At 44.3% G+C, this 23,460-nt stretch overlaps 1 protein-coding gene across 1 annotated transcript in view; it reads left to right on the top strand.

Annotated features, from left to right (window-relative positions):
- The window catches only part of LOC121558055 (platelet-derived growth factor D), a 48,237-nt gene that overhangs the window by 15,186 nt on the left and 9,591 nt on the right, over positions 1-23,460 (top strand). The window contains exons 2-5 of the mRNA XM_041871537.2: positions 15,522-15,711; positions 16,202-16,379; positions 20,212-20,265; positions 20,697-20,907. Coding sequence (XP_041727471.1) covers positions 15,522-15,711; positions 16,202-16,379; positions 20,212-20,265; positions 20,697-20,907 — 633 coding nt within the window. The remainder of the gene's footprint in view (positions 1-15,521; positions 15,712-16,201; positions 16,380-20,211; positions 20,266-20,696; positions 20,908-23,460) is intronic.

The raw sequence follows: 23,460 nt of genomic DNA, 5'->3' as shown, positions 1-23,460 counted from the left end.
TGACCTGGAATGCATTTCAATTAACAGGTGTGCCTTCTTAAAAGTTCATTTGTGGAATTTATTTCCTTAATGTGTTTGAGCCAATCAGTTGTGTTGTGACAAGGTAGGAGGGGTATACAGAAGATAGCCCTATTTGGTAAAAGACCAAGTCCATATTATGGCAAGAACAGCTGAAATAAGCAAAGAGAAACGACAGTCCATCATTACTTTAAGACATGAAGGTCAGTCAACACTGAACATTTCAAGACTTTGAACGTTTCTTCAAGTGCAGTCGCAAAAACCATCAAGCACTATGATTAAACTGGCTCTCATGAGGACCGCCACAGGGATGGAAGACCCAGAGTTACCTCTGCTGCAGCGGAGAAGTTCATTAGAGTTAACAGCCTCAAATAAATGCTTCACAGAGTTCAAGTAACAGACACATCTCAACATCAACTGTTCAGAGGGGACCGTGTGAATCAGGCCTTCATGGTCGAATTGCTGCAAAGAAACCACTACTAAAGGACACCAATAAGAAGAAGAGACCTGCTTGGGCCAAGAAACACGAGCAATGGACATTAGACCGGTGGAAATTTGTCCTTTTGTTCTGGAGTCCAAATTGGAGAGATTTATGGTTCAAACCGCTGTGTCTTTGTGAGAAGTGGTGTGGATGAACGGATGATCTCTGCATGTGTAGTTCCCACCGTAAAGCATGGAGAAGGAGGTGTGATGGTGTGGAGCTGCTATGATGGTGACATGATTGGTTGACTGTAGGTGGGGGCGGTACATCCTGTATAAACACAAACTCACTTCCTTGACAACAGCTCTGCACTGTTCCGTGAAGCGCAAGAAGTATGAATGCCCTAACTTCTGCTGAGGCCATATCACTGTTAATGCTGCATGGCCAATGCAGACGTCGAATTGACCATGCACGTAGATGCACAATGCACTTCTCTCTCCAGAATGCGCTCTCTCCCACCAATTTGTGCACATTCATTGTTTCATAACTTCATTGTGTGAATTGTTAGTGTATATCAATTCCCCATTACATACCACCAGTAGTACATTTACCATGAATTCCTATAATTTCTAATCTACAATGTTTGTTACTTTGGTTACGGTCATTATTTTAATGCATTCAATATTATTATGCCAGTCTTCCTGTTCTCATTGTTTGCAGAGTGCACAATATATGCTACACTTGTGAGAAACAAGTTTTGGTTTATTTCATTCCATTTACAAGTTTTGTCAATTTAGTCATTGTCTTTTGTTTGGAATGCTCATGTCAATGTTGAAGAAGAACGCAAACGTGTAGAAAGTAGCCCTATAGGCTACCTGAAAAATATTTCCAGCTCTCCCTTTTGATAACCACTCAGCATGAAAGCAAAAAATGTAATGATCTGATCCAGTGGAAATGTCAAAAAATAGGCCTATCTGATTACTTCTTATCAGTGCTTGACTTGGACTGAAATAGGTTCAGGTACTCATTTTGGGTGCTGGTACTGTTTATATTTAGGAGCTCCACAATACATTTGAGCTAATATTCTATAAGAAGAACAGGAGCTCAAGCAGTAGAACATTTGAGGTGCCGGTACTCTGCTCCGGTGAACTCCTGTCCAAGTCAAGCACTGCTTCTTATCCCTTGCACAAATAGCCTACAGCTGTGTCTGTCCCGAGCTCACTGGCAGGGAAACTCTCTCGGGGCCCAGAATATTGTATATAATGTTGCAAGTTTGCTAGCACAAGCTTCAGGGGCTGGACCCAACTTAATAGTTTATACAATGTTTCAATCAATAGTTGATACAATGTTTCAAGTTTGTTGCAGACAGGCCATGTGTAGCCAATGTGATTTATAGGATATTTATTTTTATCAGGATATGTTCTACCTGCAGGCTGCAGTGTTTTTATTTGTTGGCTTTATGTAGGCAATTTTTACATAGTTGGCAATAGAAGTTACTTTTTAGGTTTGTATCATTTTCATTCAGATTTGGATAGAATTTTGATCAACCAGATGACAATGATTTTGAGATATGAAGACATTATTATATGCCATAACTGGCATGCAGATCGGTAGACATGGCATTCCATATGAGAAAGGTTGCCGACTCCTCTTGTAGCCTGTTACTGGCAACTTCAGGAGAGTGATTGCAGAATCTGCAAAAGCCAGCAGGAGCAGGTGGAGAATAGTTGTCGGGTTGTTTAGTTTTTCTTCTGGTTATCTAGATCTCTGGTGCCCTCATGAGGCATGTGTCTTATTTCATCAAACTGTAAGCTTAAAGCATCAGAAAAGCTCAATGCATATAGTTGATTTTATTAAAACACAGGGTGTGTCTATATATGGAAAAATAAACGTTTAAAATTTTTGACAAATCAATTTCTTTTTAGTTGGGGACAGCCCTACCAAAGAGCAACAAATATTTACTCTCATAAATAAATGAGGACAATTGATGTGTGTAAGTGTGCGTGCATGAAATCGTCAGTGTGTCCCTTGATGTGAACTCAAGTACATTGATTCATCATTATCTGATGTATGTCATCACACTCAAAGGGAAGGCCACTGTCTGTCTGTGGTACAGTAGCTCTCTAGCATCTCGGTCTAGTGCTAGTCTCTCTCGTCTCTCTGCCTCTCAGGCCAGTCTGACTCATGACCTGTTGATGATGACAAACTTACCTCATCTAATGTATGCCCAGACCAGTCTTGTGTTTTCATGGTCATCAATCACTCACTGCTGTATGCGCGCATCACCCAAACGGGGCGTTAGCCCTGACCCGTGCTAGTCCTGTCAGCATGCTTGGCTAGCACATCCCCTTTCTCGTCAGCCCTGACCCGTGCTAGTCCTGTTAGCATGCTTGGCTAGCACATCCCCTTTCTCGTCAACCCTGACCCGTGCTAGTCCTGTTAGCATGCTTGGCTAGCACATCCCCTTTCTCGTCAGCCCTGACCCGTGCTAGTCCTGTTAGCATGCTTGGCTAGCACATCCCCTTTCTCGTCAGCCCTGACCCGTGCTAGTCCTGTTAGCATGCTTGGCTAGCACATCCCCTTTCTCGTCAGCCCTGACCCGTGCTAGTCCTGTTAGCATGCTTGGCTAGCACATCCCCTTTCTCGTCAGCCCTGACCCGTGCTAGTCCTGTCAGCATGCTTGGCTAGCACATCCCCTTTCTCGTCAGCCCTGACCCGTGCTAGTCCTGTTAGCACGTTAGCCTCTCCAGTGAGGCATCTCTTTAGCACTTTGGCTACACCTGCTGAATAATGCAGATCGCACCTTTGCTGACTCGGGGCTTTGGCCAGGCCATCAGGGACACAAGCTGACTGTCTTTGGCAGGCTGTCACACAAACACACACTTACACACACACACACACACACTGAAACAAGCATGCCATGTCATAAGTCATGTGGGCTGGCTGGTGGCTACCTCTTAGCTCGACATGTCATTTTGGTAACTCTACCCTATCAGTGTGAAGATGCAAGAATGTTATACAAGCCTCCACTCTGTACAGGGCTGGGTCCTGTGTGTGTGTGTTAATGTTGAATCTACAATGTCACAGAGGTGGTGTATCTCGCTGTCTCTCACACACACTCACAATAAGCGGTGGTGTGTGTGTCTGTGTGTGTGTGTGTGTGTGTGATCCATCTCCTTAAGTGAATAAACAGATTGAATAACACATTCCCTGGAAGAACACAGAGTAAACAGAGAAAGAGAGAGGGTTGAATAAGGAGCAGTGGGTGTGGGAGTGAGGGAATGAGAGAAAGAAAGACAGGAAAGATTAGAGGTGTCTTCCATGTGGCTCAGTTGGTAGAGCATGGTGCTTGCAACGACAAGTACGTGTGTTTGATTCCCACAGGGGACCTGTACCAAAAAACGTATGCACTCACTACTGTAAGTGGCTCTGGATAAGTCTGGTTTTCCCAAACTCGGTCCTGGGGCCCCTCCTGGTTGCAGGTTTTGGTTTTGCCCTAGCACTACACAGCTGATTCAAATAACCAAATCACCATCAAGCTTAGATTATTTGAATCAGCTGTGTAGTTCTAGGGCAAAACCAAAACGTGCACCCAGGGTGGGAGGGGGGGCCCAGGACTGAGTTTGGGAAGCCCTGTGCTAAGGGACAAAAAATGTAAAGAGAGATGGAGTACACCTATCCCTGTGGAAACTTCCAGCACTAGGAGTAGGACCAATAATTCATCAACAGCATCATCCGTGTGCATGTTCGCAGGTTACGTTTGTGTGTTCGTTCGCAGTTGTGTGTTGTGTGTGTGTATGGTCTTATCTTGAGTCTGTATCTGAAGTGTACAGAGCCTAGCTAAATGTCATTGATTTTGCGATACAAACACTCCTGAATTAGAATCAACCCAAAGTAATGATTAACAATCACACACACACACACACACACACACACACACACACACACACACACAAGGCGTGCTGACAGCAAGCTACTGCGGCACAAAAAGCTATTTACCCTACACCAAACACACACACACACACACACACACTCTGAGAGAGTCTGACTCAGAGACGCCTTCAGCATGCATGCACCATCAGTGAGTGACAGACATCTAGTTTACAGCACTGACAGTGCACGAACACACACACACACACACTCTGTTGGTAAACCTGCTTGGGCTCTAGCGGGAGTAGGGTTGATTTGAATGTCAGACCTGACCCCTCTGAGCTTTACCTGTGTGTGTGCTCCGTCTGAGTGTTCTGATATCTGACAGTGATATTTTGACAGCCATCCTGCTCCTGAAATCTGCACCCTGTCCGTCTGCCTCACATCAGCTGTGGCCCTGCAGTGTGCGTGTCAGTTTCTGGATGTCTGAGTGGAGAGATGGATGTATGTCACACTGTGACTTGGCCTGTCCTCGGAGGGTTGAGATGAGAATGGGACATAATGTATCCTGCTGGCCTTTATGATTATACACTGAACAAAAATATAAATGCAACATGTAAAGTGTTGGTCCCATGTTTCATGAGCTGAAATAAAAGATCCCAGAAATGTTCCATATGCACAAAAAGCTTATTTTGGCACACATTTGTTTACATCCCTGTTAGTGAGCATTTTTCCTTTGCAAAGATAATTCTTCCACCTGACAGGTGTGGCATATAAAGAAGCTGATTAAACAACATGATCATTTCACAGGTGCACCTTGTGCTGGGGACAATAAAAGGCCATTCTAAAATGTGTAGTTTTGTTACACAACACAATGCCGCAGATGTTTCATGTTTTGAGGGAGCATGCAATTGGGATGCTGACTGCAGGATTGTCCACCAGAGCTGTTGCCAGATAATTTAATGTTAATTTCTCTACCATAAACCGCCTCCGTCATTTTAGAGAATTTGGCTATACGGCCAACCAGCCTCACAACCACAGACCATGTGTATGGCGTTGTGCCAGTTTTTTGCTGATGTCAATGTTGTGAACAGAGTGCCCCATGGGGCGGTGGTGGTATGGTATGGGCAGGCCTAGGCTATGGACAAGGAACACAATTGCATTTTATCGATGACAATTTGAATGCACCGAGATACCGTGACACAATCCTGACTCCCATTGTCGTGCCATTCATCTGCCGCCATCACCTCATGTTTCAGCATGATAATGCACAGCCCCATGTCGCAAGGATCTGTACACAATTCCTGGAAGCTGAAAATGTCCCAGATCTTCCATGGCCTGCATACTCACCAGACATGTCACCCATTGAGGATGTTTGGGATGCTCTGGATCGACGTGTACGTAGGGTGTTCCAGTTCCCGCCAATATCCAGCAACTTCGCACAGCCATTGAAGAGGAGTGGGACAACATCCCACAGGCCACAATCAACAACCTGATCAACTCTATGTGAAGAAGATGTGTCGCACAGCATTAGGCAAATGGTGGTCACACCAGATACTGACTGGTTTTCTGATCCACGCCCCTAACTTTTTTTAAAGGTATCTGTGACCAACAGATGCATCTGTATTCACAGTCATGTGAAATTAGGGGCCTAATGAATTTATTTCAATTAACCGTTTTCCTTATATGAACTGTAACTCAAGTAAAATCTTTGAAATTGTTGCGTTTATATTTTTGTTCAGTGTGTGTGTGTGTGTGTGTGTGTGTGTATATAGCTGCCTATATACCTGCTCTATCATTTACAGTATGTAGCTAGATAGGTATTACTGTACTGTGTATCTCTTAAGGAGCTGCTAATGCACTGGACATCCCTTTTGTTTCTTTCGATCGACTACTTTAATACACAGACTGTATAAGGGTCATATGATTTATATCACTTTCTAACTGCACCCCTTTTGATTTGAACGAAACCTTACACTTGGTAAAAGTAGTCAGAAAGTGACGTTTTGGACTTGAATGCCAAAACATTTAGGAGCTAGAGGTACTCAAAGTTTACCCATGTTGCATACCCCACCATCAATGAAAAGATTAACGGTTGAGTTTTATATCCCTTGAAAGCTTACAAACAGGGTTGTCAAACTACTTGACAAAAATGTAAAAATTGACTTTTTTAAAACTTTAACGTCAACTATCTAAACATGCTTAAACTCCGATTTTTTTCATGTTCATATATGTTGTAGTTTTTACCTTATTTTACATAATCTGAGGTGATTGTGTTCGTGCCATCGGTTGAATACAGGGTGGGTGTCATGCTTTGGCTGATAAATGTACGATGACTTCATTTTTCATTTAAAAAACTTTTTTCAAGAAATTCTAGAATAGTTTGACAACCCTGTTTTGTCAGCTTTAAAATGATATCAAACTCGACAGTTTTATATTTTTCAGTGATGAAGACGTGGCTGTATCATGGTGGGATGGGGTATGCAAAATGAGTCAACTTTGCATCTTTATCTCTTGAATGTTTTGGCATTCAGGTCCAAAAAGTTGATTTCAGAGCACTTCTACCTTGGGCAAACATGTATGGAAGGTTCCGTTCAAATCAAAAGGGGTGCAGTCAAAGTGAATGAAATCATATGGAACGACCCATAATTGAATTTGTCTAAATACTTTTGGTTCCCTAAATTGGGGGGACTATGTACAAAAAGTGCTGGACAGTTTAACCAATATGGATGAAAATACCCTCAAATTGAAGCTGCCAGTCTGCTCTTTAACCTCATAGTTATTGTATAATTTCAGATCCAAAGTGCTGGAGTACAGAGCTAAAACAACAACAAGTGTCAATGTCCAAATACTTTTGGACCTGACTGTATGTCATGCACACACGCGCACACATACAAACTCACTGTGTCCCTGTTTTAATGCAGTCTAATTCTTCTGGTGACAGTCATGTGTTGCTGTGATCGTCACTCGCAGCAGAAATAGATTCCAGGGTGCTGGTAGAACATTACACCCTGCTGCTGTAGGTGTGACGATCAGGTTCAGCCCACAGTGAGAGGCAACACTATGCACACTGTGCGCACACACAAACCTACATAATGTGAGTGTGAGGGGTGTGTAAGTGTCGGAAGTCAGATCTATTTAATGAAGTGTGATGTCTGTTTAATTGGAGCCTTGTCACTCCGCCTGCTCTCTGTGATTTATATCAGCTCTATTGACATCATACCTTTAGACAGTTAGATTTTTTTTTTTTTAATACTACTTTACTATTTACGAAGTCTCTCTCTATGGCTCTGAAGACAACGCTGTTTTGTTAGTCATAGAGTATGAAATATTCTGTACATTATTTCACATACACGGTGAACAAGCACATATACACACGCGGACACCCAACACGCACAAACACACACACACACACACACACACACACACACACACACACACACACACACATCAGGGTTTCCGTCAGGAAAATGTGGCGCTGGACATTTGACCGGCAGCATTTTAATTTACTGGACATTTGAGAAATTTACCAGACCCATATGCATTGAGTGCGTAACCTCATTAGGGCGTCCACCAACGGTGCTCAGAACGACAGAAATCACATTTTAGATTATGGTAACATATTATCACAACATGCAAGTCGAGGATGCAACGATGTGCCAGCAGGACGAGTAACGAGTAGAAAAGTTATTAGCCAATCTACTATCCCCATAGTAGAAAAGTTATTAGCCTATGTCAATCTACTATCCCCCATAGTAGAAAAGTTATTAGCCTATGTCAATCTACTATCCCCCATAGTAGAAAAGTTATTAGCCTATGTCAATCTACTATCCCCCATAGTAGAAAAGTTATTAGCCAATCTACTATCCCCCATAGTAGAAAAGTTATTAGTCAATCTACTATCCCCATAGTAGAAAAGTTATTAGCCTATGTCAATCTACTATCCCCCATAGTAGAAAAGTTATTAGCCAATCTACTATCCCCATAGTAGAAAAGTTATTAGCCTATGTCAATCTACTATCCCCCATAGTAGAAAAGTTATTAGCCTATGTCAATCTACTATCCCCCATAGTAGAAAAGTTATTAGCCAATCTACTATCCCCCATAGTAGAAAAGTTATTAGTCAATCTACTATCCCCATAGTAGAAAAGTTATTAGCCTATGTCAATCTACTATCCCCCATAGTAGAAAAGTTATTAGCCAATCTACTATCCCCATAGTAGAAAAGTTATTAGCCTATGTCAATCTACTATCCCCCATAGTAGAAAAGTTATTAGCCTATGTCAATCTACTATCCCCCATAGTAGAAAAGTTATTAGCCTATGTCAATCTACTATCCCCCATAGTAGAAAAGTTATTAGCCAATCTACTATCCCCCATAGTAGAAAAGTTATTAGTCAATCTACTATCCCCATAGTAGAAAAGTTATTAGCCTATGTCAATCTACTATCCCCATAGTAGAAAAGTTATTAGCCAATCTACTATCCCCATAGTAGAAAAGTTATTAGCCTATGTCAATCTACTATCCCCCATAGTAGAAAAGTTATTAGCCTATGTCAATCTACTATCCCCCATAGTAGAAAAGTTATTAGCCTATGTCAATCTACTATCCCCCATAGTAGAAAAGTTATTAGCCTATGTCAATCTACTATCCCCCATAGTAGAAAAGTTATTAGCCTATGTCAATCTACTATCCCCCATAGTAGAAAAGTTATTAGCCAATCTACTATCCCCCATAGTAGAAAAGTTATTAGTCAATCTACTATCCCCATAGTAGAAAAGTTATTAGCCTATGTCAATCTACTATCCCCCATAGTAGAAAAGTTATTAGCCAATCTACTATCCCCATAGTAGAAAAGTTATTAGCCTATGTCAATCTACTATCCCCCATAGTAGAAAAGTTATTAGCCTATGTCAATCTACTATCCCCCATAGTAGAAAAGTTTACCTATGTTATTGGTCAGCTTGTCGAGAAAGAAATAGCCTATTCCAGACAGACCCTGGGACAGTTGTGGGACGATAGATCCCAAATCTATACAACCAGTAGGCCTGGGCTACATCCCAATGCTCTTTTTAAAGCATTGAGGCTGATGCAACAGATCAGCACGTTTCGCTTAGAATGTTGGAAAACTATTTCTTCACATTATAAGCGCAGCAATGCGCACAAGGCAGTATCATTGGCTAATTGCCAATGTTTGTTCCATAATGCAATTAGCGAGAAAACAATGTTGTCAAAAGCCCACTGCATGCCAGCGGTTTCATGTGACAGACATTAAAATATCCATTAGAAATGTAGGAAGAGGGGAGATCTAATATGCAACAACTAGCATTGATTGCTAATATGACTAGAATTGTGCCTTTTAGTCACTGGACAATGAAAGAAAGTTGATATAAAATAATTGCCTCCACGGATATGGTCTGATTTTGGCTAGGCTACTTTGAAGCAAGGTAAGACATGCCTCATAATATGTAGTAAAACTTTCAGGTTTCAAAATATTAAGTATATGTTTTCAAACTGCCTCCAGCTCATTGTAAAGTGGTGTGTGACGTATTGATGAAGCCTGCCTTCCGTTGCCTATGTATCTGCTGTTTGAGATGCTGTAGCAGCAGCTCTCACGATGTCTGACAGATTTTCAGCTCAAAGTCTCTGTATCTGTATGCTGTACGCGTGCGATAAATTAGATACATAATGAATATACTGTACGCATGCTCCAGTTTAATTCCACTAAATTATGTCAATTAACCTATAAGACGATAAACAGGACCAGTCAAATGTATTTACATCAGCTGGTATTTCCATCAATGAATAGGCTAAAAAGCATTATTTCGCAATTGGGATTTTTTCTCCTTCTCCCGGACAATTGACCGGTGCCTATTTTATTTATCGGCTTTTCCATTTTTTTATCGGCCAAAAGCCGGCTATTAAGCCTACCGGCTAACAGAAACTCTGACACACACACACACACACACACACACACACATAAACGGACTGCGTGACCTGGTGGGCTGACTGGGCTGTATTTTCTGAGGTGTATGTGGTTTTAGTGGAGAGTTGCAGCATGCATAATGAGGTTTGGGCCTACACCCCTGGGTGATGAGTTTAGCATACACAGCTGAGACAGAATGAGACATCTCGCTCTCCCCTCTCTCGCTCTTCTCTCTCTCATCTCTCCTCTCTCTCCCCTCTCTCCTATCTCTCCTCTCCTCTCTCTCTCTCTCCTATCTCTCCTCTGCCCTCTCTCTCCTATCTCTCCTCTCCCCTCTCTATCCTCTCTCTCCTCTCTCCCTTCTCTCTCCTCTCTCGTTTCATTCTCTTCCTCTCCTATCCCTTCCTCCCTCCTGTCTTTCATCTTGTCATGCGTGTCGCTCAGCTGTGTTAAATATTCAAAACAGTTTGTCCGTGCGTGTTGGCATGCGCATGTATGTGTGTGTGTGTGTGTGCATGTCTTGTGGTGTGAAAGCAATGAGATCTCCCATTTTTACCAATTTGACTTCAGATTCTGACATTTATCCACGTTTCAGACAAACGTCAAATTTCGAAGTGTTGCTCCCCCTGCTCTCAATCTGAATGGTTAAGTAAAGGGTTAAGGTTTGGGATAGGGCATCAAAAAAAGTGTCTACCACTGGGATTGAACAGCCGACCTTCGGATCCGGAGTCATGGGATTACACACGACCTTCGGATCCGGAGTCATTGGATTACGCCCATCCGTCACCCCCATCCACAACGCCCTCTGGTAATAGTGTTATTAGTGTTGCCCCTAGTGGCCAGTTTTGAAGGCATTTCCCGACATCCAATTTCAAAGTCAATCTTGAGCAATCTGGCTGATGAGAGAAGGAGAGTGTCTAATGGCATTGTTCCACTCTGTTAATCAGAGGTCTGGCTGTGATGTCCATTCAGTCGTGAAGGTGCTTACGCGTCAGGAACCATCAGCCAATGAGGACACAGTGGATTGGGCCAGTGGGGCCAGAGCAGTAGGCTATGTTATGTACAGTTGAAGTCGGAAGTTTACATACACTTAGGTTGGAGTCATTAAAACTTGTTTTTCAACCACTCCGCAAATGTCTTGTTAAAAAACTATAGTTTTGGCAAGTCAATTAGGAGATCTACTTTGTGCATGACACAAGTAATTTTTCCAACAATTGTTTACAGACTTATAATTCACTGTATCACAATTCCAGTGGGTCAGAAGTTTACATACACTAAGTTGACTGTGACTTTAAACAGCTTTGAAAATTCCAGTAAATGATGTCATGGCTTTAGAAGCTTCTGATAGGCTAATTGACATCATTTGAGTCAATTGGAGGTGTACCTGTGGATGTATTTCAAGGCCTACCTTCAAACTCAGTGCCTCTTTGCTTGACATCATCGGAAAATCAAAAGAAATCAGCCAAGACCTCAGAAAAAAAAAATGTAGACCTCCACAAGTCTGGTTCATCCTTGGGGGCAATTTCCAAACGCCTGAAGGTACCAAGTTCATCTGTACAAACAATAGTACGCAAGTATAAATACCATGGGACCCCGCAGCCGTCATACCGCTCAGGAAGGAGATGCATTCTGTCTCCTAGAGATGATTGTATTTTGGTGCGAAAAGTGCAAATCAATCCCAGAAGAACAGCAAAGGACCTTGTGAAGATGCTGGAGGAAACGGGTACAAAAGTATCTATATCCACAGTAAAACGAGTCCTATATCGACATAACCTGAAAGGCTGCTCAGCAAGGAAGAAGCCACTGCTCCAAAACCACCATAAAAAAGCCAGACTACAGTTTGCAACTGCACATGGGGACAAAGATCGTGCTTTTTGGAGAAATGTCCTCTGGTCTGATTAAACTAAAATAGATCTGTTTGGCCATAATGACCATCGTTATGTTTGGAGGAAAAAGGGGGTAGCTTGCAAGCTGAAGAACACCATCCCAACCGTGAAGCACGGCGGTGGCAGCATCATGCTGTGGGGGTGCTTTTGCTGCAGGAGGGACTGGTGCACTTCACAAAATAGGTGGCATCATGAGGAAGGAAAATTAGGTGGATATATTGAAGCAACATCTCAAGACATCAGTCAGGAAGTTAAAGCTTGGTCGCAAATGGATCTTCCAAATGGACAATGACCCCAAGCATACTTCCAAAGTTGTGGCAAAATGGCTTAAGGACAACAAAGTCAAGGTATTGGAGTGGCCATCACAAAGCCCTGACCTCAATCCTATAGAAAATGTGTGGGCAGAACTAAAAAAGCATGTGCGAGCAAGGAGGTCTACAAACCTTACTCAGTTACACCAGCTCTGTCAGGAGGAATGGGCCACAATTCACCCAACTTATTGTGGGAAGCTTGTGGAAGGCTACCCGAAAGGTTTGACCCAAGTTAAACAATTTAAACGCAATGCTACCAAATACTAATTGAGTGTATGTAAACTTCTGACCCACTGGGAATGTGATGAAAGAAATAAAAGCTGAAATAAATAATTCTCTCTACTATTATTCTGACATTTCACATTCTTAAAATAAAGTGGTTATACTAACTGATCTAAGACAGGGAATTTTTACTAGGATTAAATATCAGGAATTGTGAAAAACTGAGTTTAAATGTATTTGGCTAAGTTGTATGTAAACTTCCGACTTGTATGTAAACTACCTTGGCGTTACAAGCGCAGTGCTCTACCAGCTGAGCTACAGAGGACCAACTGTATGTATCAGCGCCTTGGATTCACTTTTCTAAACATTAACGATCCCAATTTCGTTTAAACGTTCACACCCCTATTAGAAACATATATTTATACTGTTCACAATGTCCCGACTGCTGAATCTTTGTCCGCTCTCTGCTGGCTCTGTGGGAACCGGACGTCTCACTCTGCCACCTCTCATATTCACTTTTTCTCTCTCTGCTCTCTCCCTCACTCCTTTGTGCTCTGGAGCAGGTTTTCATCAAGGATCTCCCTGTACTTTGCTCCGTTCAGCTTTCCCTCGATCCTGACTGGTCTCCCAGTCCCTGCTGCTGGAAAAACATCCCCACAGCATGATGCTGCCACCATGCTTCACCGTAGGGATGGTGCCAGGTTTCCTCCAGACGTGACGCTTGGCATTCAGGCCAAAGAGTTCAATCTTGGTTTCATCAGACCAGAGAAGCTTGTTTCTCATGGTCTGAGAGTCCTTTAGGTGCCTTTTGACAAACTCCCAAGTGGGCTGTCATGTGCCTTTTACTGAGGAGTGGCTTCCGTCTGGTTACTCTATCATAAAGGCCTGATTGGTGGAGTGCTGCAGAGATGGTTGTCCTTCTGGAAGGTTCTCCATCTCCACAGAGGAACTCTCAAGCTCTGTCCATCGGGTTCTTGGTCACCTCCCTGACCAAGGCCCTTCTCCCCCGATTGCTCAGTTAAGCCGGACAGCCAGCTCTAGGAAGAGTCTTGGTGGTTCCAAACTTTATCTATTTAAGAGTGATGGAGGCCACTGTGTTCAGAAATGCTTTTGGTACCTTTCCCCAGATCTGTGCCTCGACACAATTCTGTCTCGGAGCTCTATGGACAATTTGGCGTTTGCTCTGACAAAAAATTATATTTAATCAATTTTAGAATAAGGCTGTAACGTAGCAACATGTGGGAAAAGTCAAGGTGTCTGAATACTTTACGAATGCACTGTATATGTAAATGGTTCAATTTTAGAATTGGATTGGCCACTCCATGCATCACTGCTCTCCTCCTCCTCTCCCTCTATGGTGTGCTCTATTGACGCACTTACCTCCATGCACGTACGCACCGTACACACACAGACAGAAGCACACACGTCATATTCCTGCTTTCACATCGCGTAATTAACATCACTATGGATATAGGCACTACAGTACATCAGTCCACTCATCAGGGAGAGAGACATGAGGGAGAGATGGAGAGAGGGGGAGAGAAGAGATGGAGGGAGACATGAGGGAGAGATGGAGGGAGACATGAGGGAGAGATGGAGGGAGACATGAGGGGAGAGATGGAGGGAGACATGAGGGAGAGATGGGGAGCATGAGGAGAGATGGAGGGAGACATGAGGGAGAGATGGAGGGAGACATGAGGGAGAGATGGAGAGAGACATGAGAGAGATGAGGGAGACATGAGGGAGAGATGGAGGAGACTGAGGGAGAGATGGAGGGAGACATGAGGGAGAGATGGAGGGAGACATGAGGGAGACATGGAGGGAGAGATGGAGGGAGACATGGAGGGAGACATGAGGGAGAGATGGAGGGAGACATGAGGGAGAGATGGAGGGAGACATGAGGGAGAGATGGAGGGAGACATGAGGGAGAGATGGAGGGAGACATGAGGGAGAGATGGAGAGAGACATGAGGGAGAGATGGAGAGAGACATGAGGGAGAGATGGAGGGAGACATGAGGGAGAGATGGAGGGAGACATGAGGGAGAGATGGAGGGAGACATGAGGGAGAGATGGAGGGAGGGGGAGAGAAGTGTGTTTCTACAGAAACAGACATGTTTGATAGAGTTGCTAGCGATCATGTGTGGTCTAGCAGATATTCAAAGCCTTTCCTCATTTGACACCACTCACTAACCCTGTGCCCCTGAATAGGTCACAATAACTACTTCAACTGGGTGAGAGCGGTAGAGAGATGGATTAATGTCCTCTGATTCAGTCACAGAGCATTAGGAGGACTATGTAGGAATATAAACTATTTATTGGAATAGTTTAGTTTACTGTTTTTCTTTGTTTGTCCTAGTCCTGTCTGTGTCTGTATCTCTCTTTCTCTCTCTCGCACGCTCTCTCTCTCTCTTTCTCTCTCTCTCTCTCTCTCTCTCTCTCTCTCTCTCTCTCTCTCTCTCTCTCTCTCTCTTCCTCTCTCTCTTCTTCTCTCTCTCTCTCTCTCTCTCTCTCTCTCTCTCTCTCTCCTCTCTCTCTCTCTCTCTCTCTCTCTCTCTCTCTCTCTGTCTCTGTCGGGCTCTGTCTCTGCTCTGTCTCTGCTCTGTCTCTCTCTGTCTCTGTCTCTGTCTCTGCTCTCTCTCTCTCTCTCTCTCTCTCTCTCTCTCTCTCTCTCTCTCTCTCTCTCTCTCTCTCTCTCTCTCTCTCTCTCTCTCTCTCTCTCTCTCTCTTTCTATCGCTCTTTCTGTCTCTCTCACTCTAACTCTGTAACTGTCTGTGTGTGTGTGTGTGTGTGTGTATGAAATCCCAGAGAGTAAACTCACCAACCTATACCAGTTATAACTGCTAACAGACAGCAATCACCTTACAGACTTGTACCGGAAAGAAGAGGTCGTCACGGTAACTGCAGCAGGGGGAACCATCCAGAGCCCCCGCTTCCCTAACGCCTACCCCCGGAACCTGCAGTTGTCATGGAAACTACTGTCTCCCCACAACACCCGCATCACCCTGGAGTTTGACTCCCACTTTGCACTGGAGGAACCAGAGAACGAAGTCTGCAGGTGAGAGAGGGAGGATAGGTAGAGAAAGATTGAAGCGCCAGGGAGAGAGAAAGTTAGCTGAGTTTGTTATGGATGAAAAGGGAGATTTGAGTGAAGAGAGAAGGCTGGCATCCCTCTGATGCGGGTATCGACATCTACAGAGACTAAAGAGTGGAGGGAGGGAGGGAGGGATGAAGGTTGCTTTCTTTGCAGTAATGAAGAATATGTCCTTGAGTGTGAGGAGAGAATATAATTTGAATCCCCAAACCAAAGGCATCTGTCTTTGTAAGCACTTTAGACAAGAGAGAGGGGAGAGAAACAGAAAGAGAGAGAATGTGAGGGAGAGAAACAGAAAGAGAGAGAATGTGAGGGAGAGAAACAGAGAGAGAGAGAGGGAGGTGACTGCTCTCCAACAATTATCCCTTTTCTAGTGAACAGTGATGATTAATTGATTAATTAAATCCATTGATTGACAGGTTAGTGACCCCCTCCTCTCCCCCTTCGCTTGTAGGTATGACTTTGTGGAGGTGGAGGACATCTCAGAGACCAGTACTATTGTCTGGGGGAGATGGTGTGGTCATAGAGTCCCCCCTCATCTCACCTCCAAAACCAACACCCTCAAAGTCACCTTCAAGTCAGACGACTACTTCGTGGCCAAGCCTGGCTTCAAACTCCACTACTCTCTACTGGTGAGTGAACATCAGGATGTGACTGCATCTCGTTCCACAAAGCTGGTGTTATAACTGCCAATTAATCTCTTATGTCATCCTTATGACAGTCTAATGTAGTCTGTATGACAGAGGGTTCAAGTACGGTGCTACCAAAATCCTTCCTGAATTAGGAGATGACTAAACCCATTCTTTTGAAAGATGTCTAACTTGACAAAAGAGGAGGGAGATGGAGGGATGGAGGGAGGCTGAGTATGTGCTCTTTAAAAGGCCCAGTCTGGATGAGAAGATTAGCTTTGTCACAACGTCAGTAGTTGGATAGTGGAGGAAGATTTAGATGTGTAGATGTTCCCTTGGTTTTCAAACACATTATCATCACTGAAGAGACAGACAGGTTTTTATTCTGCCCTCTAAAGCATTTGACTTTAAACACACATTATCCCATACCTCTCTGCACTCCTCTCCATTCTTAAAGATTCTGAAAGTCTCCTTCTCTCTCTCCTCTCTCTCTCCCCCCTCTCCTCTCTTACCCTCTCTATCTCCTCTCTTCTCGCTCTCTCCTCTCTTCTCTCCTCTCTCTCTCCTCTCTCTCTCTCCCCTCTCTCCTCTATTTCTCCTCTTTCCTCTATTTCTCCTCTATTTCTCCCATCTCTCCTCTCTCTCTCCCATCTCCTCTCTCATCTCTCCCTTCTTTCCTCTCTCCTCTCTCCCCTCTCTCCTCTCTCATCTCTCGATCTCCTCTCTCGATCTCCTCTCCCCTCTCTCTCATTTCTCTCCCCTCTCTCCTCTCTTTCCTCTCTCTATATCTCCTCTCTCCCCTCTCTCCTCTCTCTCTCCCCTCTTTCCTCTCTCTATATCTCCTCTCTCTCCCCTCTCTCTCCCCTCTCATCTCTCGATCTCCTCTCTTCTCTCTCTCTCCTCTCTCTCCTCTCGATCTCCTCTCTCTCCTCTCTCCTCTCTCTCCCCCCCTCTTCTCCTCTCTCTCCCCTCTCCTCTGTCTTTCGCCTGGAGAGGTAGGCATATGTCTGTTATTATTCCTACTCCACAGTGCCTCATGTTGTTCTTTTTCATTCCTCTGTCCTTGTGTGTAGCTGCCTGCTGTGTGTCCTCAGCACAGTGACACTGTGTGTGTGTGTGTGTGTGTGTGCAACACACTTTCCCAGACAGGGAAGCTGCCATTAGATTGGCCTCCCAGTAGCCACACACTTTCCCCTACACCACCTCCTAGGGCTGTGAGAGGCTTCATTTAACAGCTCTAATTTGTTCTGCCCTGCTGTATAGATAAGGTGGAGGAGAGGTAGAGAGAGAAAGAGAGGGTGGGGAGAGAAAGGTAGAGAACAGGTGTCTCAGATCCTATCAAGCTGACAGCCGATAACTCCTCCAAAACAAAGAGAGAGGGAGTGTGAGGAGAGAGAGAAAGAGGGAGTGTTACAAGCGAGTGGGAGGGACTCTCAAAGAGGAACAATACTCTATCAGTCATTTGTCATCACAACCACAAACCCAACAGCAATGCAACTATTACACAACCACAATGCAACTATTACACAACCACAATACAACTTTTACACAACCACATGCAACCATAACACACCCACAAAACACAAACACATACCCACAATACAACCATTACCATAACACAACCACAATACAACCACAAAACAACCATAACACAACCACAAAACAACAAAACCACAATACGATAAGATATACTTTATTAGTCCATATGTGATGGAAATGTGTCTTCTGCTTTAACCCAACCCCTCCAATATACACACACACACACACACACACACACACACACACACAAGCACAACAACACAATGCAACAACATGACCGTGACCCTGACTGAATGCTGCAGTGCTTTTCTTAATTTCCTTAACGAGGAATCCTCCAGAACCAGGCGGGAATATGATTCAGGAACACTACTCTGTTCCCGGAGACTCCCAGATGTTGCCAGGCTCTGCAGCTATTCTGGGACCCACTGAGGTTTTCCCATAAATACATAAATAGATATTCCCAGTAAACCAACACCGTCTGTGGCAAAACGATACTAAAAGCATAATAATCCCCTCCAGAAATAACATGTCTGAGAGGAGGTCTTACTGACACGTTATTAGTAGCAGGAGCATGGAAACATACTAAAGAAACACAAGTCAATTATGGCAATATACCTTTTTATGGCAATATCTGTTATTTATCTTTTCACCCTGAAAGCACTGCTTCCCAAACCCTTCTTACCCTGTGACCATCTGAAACCTTTCCTACCCAGGAGGACCTAGTCTAGTGTGCCACGACTCTCCAGCTACCAGACGTGGCTTCATGTCCCCGTTGACCTACTCTGTAAACTCTAAAGGCACTGTAAACTGTTCTTCCTATTAAAAGTCCCAGGTGCGTGTGTGGCCCAGGCCCAGCTGTCCCTGCATTCCCCTCTGAAGCACAGGACTGTGGGACAGTTTACTGAATCTGATGGCTTATGACCTAATAAGGTCAGATGCTAACTCTGATACACATCTGGGGCTGCTGCAGGGGCCACACACACACACACACACACACACACACACACACACACACACATACACACACTACTCATTTATGAGACTCATAGCAAAGAGGAAGTCTACACACAACACAAGCTCACTACCGCAGCTGTGGATGAAGTCAGAGAGGTTCCTGTCAAAGCACATGTGGGTTGCACACGAGAAACAGACGCTGTAAAACAAAAGATCAGACTGCATGTTATGCAGATGTATAGTTGTTCCCTCAGGGTCACTTTGAACTTAATTTAACAGAGCTGAAGGTAAACCAGTAAACAGGGTCTGTGGTGGACCGCTCTATGAACTGCAGCCTGTGTTTTTAGGAGAGGCATTACACAGAAGATCAACCAGCAGCAGGTGCACATCTGCAAGGGGTGTGTTCACAAATCACCTTTCACAAACAGTTGAGGGTGGTGGCTCTCCTCTCCTCTACATAGAGCACCTCATCTCTCTGTCTGATGAAGGGGTCGGTGAGGAGAACAGGGCCCAGATTCACAAAAACCTTCTTAAGAAGACATTTCTTCTTAACTGCCATTGTTTTCTTCACAATAGACTTATGAAGAAAGTTAAGCAAAGCTGCTATTCCTCAAAAATGTTATTGGAATTGTTCTTGCGTTATTTCTTATTTTTCTCCTTTAGCAAACCGTTAAGAAGAAATTAGATTCTTGAAAATGTGTTCTTAATTCCAAGATAGCTAAACTCAGGGCAGAGAGAATAAGCTCATGAAAGCAATTGAACATGTTTAATTCACTCACAAACTTAATCTGAAAGTTTCAGTATTGATTATTTTTAACCAAGAAGATGTTTTAGAACAGTAATCTCAGTAGGAAATATGCTAACATGATTGCCATTGCTAGCTAGATAGCTAGCTAAAAAGGTTGCCTAGCAACACATCTTAAGAAGATTCATAAGAAGATATTTGAGAAGTTTGTAAGAAAATCATTACATCTTAAGATATTGTTGAGGAAAAGTCTTTAGAACTTATTTTTTTCTCTTAAGAAGCTTCTTAAGTTTTTGTGTAAGAAGTGTTTTGTGAATCTGGGCCCAGGTGAGGAATGCTGCTCAACCATTAGGGACTGTCTGTGAACTCTTCTCAGCACTTTGTAGCAAACTCCCATTAGCACAATGTTAGACAGATGAATTCTGATCCAACACAGACAGACAGACAGACATGTCCTGACCAACTCCTGATCCCATCACCTGGAATTAAACCAGGGATTATCCTGATGTTATCCTGATGTTCTGACAGGAGTTATGTAAATGCACCAGAATAACCCAAATACCACTCCTTCATTATCTCTCTCCTTCCTTCCTCCAGGATGATTCTCCTCCTACAGCATCCAAGACTAACTGGGAGGCTGTGACCCTGATGGTGAGTTAGACATGCAAGCATGCTCCACACACACATGCACACACACCTGCACTTACTCAGGAGAAGAGGGGGACTGACTGCAGGTGAGTCTCTAAGGTCCCCTGGCCCCTCACAGCCCAGTGTCAGACCCCCTGACCCTCCTGATCAGCAGTAGGAACAACTCCTGGTCCCAGCATGGAGATAGATAGAGGGCTCTAGTGCCCAGTCATTAGGCTGATTAAAAGATCAAGGTTGTACCCTGACCTTTGTAAACCTTTCACAGGCACAGTTCAGAGGGCAGCTCAGATACTGGTGCTGAGCAGTCCATAGACACACACACATATGTCACATAGACACACTAGAACTCTCTCAAAGACTAAAGAGGACCTTGTGTCCCTGCTCTGAACTTTTGACCCCCCCCCCCCCCACCTCCCTCTCCTCCCCTCCTCCAGGAGGACGGTCTGTCAGTGTTGGCTCCAGCGGTGACTGATGTTCCTCTGACGGCAGCAGCATTGGACCAGACCATAGCAGCCTTCAACACAGTGGAACAGCTCCTCCGCCACCTCAACCCTGACAGCTGGAGACAGGACCTGGACAGCTTGTACAGAGAGACAGCCATGTACAGACCCCGGGCCTACCACCACAACAGCAGACCGAACAAGAGTAATAACACACACACACACACACACACACACACACAGGAGCTTACACACACAAAGAAAAGTAATTTCAAAGGAGGACATATTGTGGTCTGTGCTTCAGTGAAGGGAGACCTTGATAGCACAAAGACTTGAGCCTTCCTCCTTCCCTTGCACCAAGATGTGTGAGTGTGAGTTTCTTAGTCTGCCAGTACAAAACCTTCAAGGTGAACCTGGGGAAAATGAGAGAAGCTAAATATTCCCCCCAAAATAAAATATTAATGTGGTCCTCTGTAGCTCAGCTGGTAGAGCACGGCGCTTGTAACGCCAAGGTAGTGGGTTCAATCCCCGGGACCACCCATACACAAATAAATGTATGCACGCATGACTGTAAGTCGCTTTGGATAAAAGCGTCTGCTAAATGGCATATTATTATTTATAATAATTCTCCCAGCTCTTATAGGGAGACTGGGGCTTGTCGGCAAGCGTATGTGAGAGTGGTGTATGTGTGTGTGGTGGAGGGGAAGGTGTGTGAGCATGAGAGTGGTGTGTGTGTGTGTGTGTGTGTGTGTGTGGTGGAGGGGAAGGTGTGTGAGGTTTGTCTCTGTTGCTGCTTGTTGTAGTTGGTCAGAGGTCAGCACATCTCTTTCCTCCCTCTCAGAGAAAACACATTGACACTGAGACTGTGTTCAACAGACTGGACCAGATACATCACAACACTGACTGTGTTCAACAGACTGGACCAGACACATCACAACACTGAGACTGTTCAACAGATTGGACCAGACACATCACAACACTGACTGTGTTCAACAGACTGGACCAGACACATCACAACACTGACTGTGTTCAACAGACTGGACCAGACACATTACAACACTGAGACTGTGTTCAACAGACTGGACCAGACACATCACAACACTGACTGTGTTCAACAGACTGGACCAGACACATCACAACACTGACTGTGTTCAACAGACTGAACCAGACACATCACAACACTGACTGTGTTCAACAGACTGGACCAGACACATCACAACACTGAGACTGTGTTCAACAGACTGGACCAGACACATCGCAACACTGAACTGTGTTCAACAGACTGGACCAGACACATCACAACACTGACTGTGTTCAACAGACTGGACCAGACACATTGACACTGAGACTGTGTTCAACAGACTGGACCAGACACATCACAACACTGACTGTGTTCAACAGATTGGACCAGACACATCACAACACTGACTGTGTTCAACAGACTGGACCAGACACATCACAACACTGACTGTGTTCAACAGATTGGACCAGACACATCACAACACTGACTGTGTTCAACAGACTGGACCAGACACATCACAACACTGACTGTGTTCAACAGACTGGAAAAGACACATCACAACACTGACTGTGTTCAACAGACTGGACCAGACACATCACAACACTGTCACTCGCCTCGTTCTCTGTCGTGTCCTGTATTTCCTCATCACACCCTTCCCTTCTTATTAGTTTCTCTCCCCTTCTTCCCTCACTTTCTTGCCTCCTTTATTTCCTCCTCTCTCCTCTCCTTCTCCCCTCTTTTTTTCCCCACACTCTCTCTCTTCTTTCCACACAGTCTCTCTCTCTCTCTTTTTCCATACTCCCTCTCTCTCTCTTTCTCTCTCTCTCTCTCTCTCTCTCTCTCTCTCTCTCTCTCTCTCTCTCTCTCTCTCTCTCTCTCTCTCTCTCTCTCTCTCTCTCTCTCTCTCTCTCTCTCTCTCTCTCTCTCTCTCTCTCTCTCCTTCTTTCGCTCTCTCCACCTGAGGTAACTCCTGTTCCTGAGGTAACTCCTGTTTCTGAGGGACTTCCTGTTTCTGAGTAAATAGTTGGGCTTGGCTAAGACTCTGACTACTGTCAGCAACTCCTATGCGTGTGTGTTGGGTTTATGTATCTCCATACAGAGCTTAGAGTTTGTGTATGTAGGTTTTTTCATGTGTGTATGGTTCTGCGTGTGTGGACAATTGTGTGCATCTGTGTTTGTGTTCGTGTGTGTCTTTGGCAAGATGGCGCCAATAGACATGGCAGCTCTGATTCTAGCTCCTAAGCAACTTTGCAGTAGATCTTTTTTTGGTGTGTGTTATTTCTTACATTATTAGCACAAAGTTTTGTGTGTTATTACATACAGCCGGAAATAACTTTTGGATATCAGAGCGGCGGTAACTCACCAGCATTCTGACCAGAAAACCGACTTTCCCAAATTACATCCTTTGTTCGTACCCCCCAAGGCAATTTAACTTATCCCAGAGGCTGCGCCAAGACGCCGCCAGTGGAGAAGAGGTATTCGGAGTGGACTCAGGAGGTGTTCACACCATCCACCGCTTCCGAGTATATTACTCGCTAATGTTCAGTCCCTGGACAATAAAGTAGACAAGCTCAGGGCGAGGATCTCCTTCCAGAGAGACATCAGGGACTGTAACATACTCTGTTTCACGGAATAATGGCTCTCTCTGGATATACTGTCCCCGTCCATACAGCCAGCTGGGTTCTCAGTACATAGTGCAGATAGGAATAAAGACGGAGGTGTATGTTTCATGATTAA

Source organism: Coregonus clupeaformis, chromosome 5 (assembly GCF_020615455.1).
Source record: "Coregonus clupeaformis isolate EN_2021a chromosome 5, ASM2061545v1, whole genome shotgun sequence".
NCBI classification, from domain to species: Eukaryota; Metazoa; Chordata; class Actinopteri; order Salmoniformes; family Salmonidae; genus Coregonus; species Coregonus clupeaformis.
This window is presented reverse-complemented; position numbering and strand designations above follow the sequence as displayed.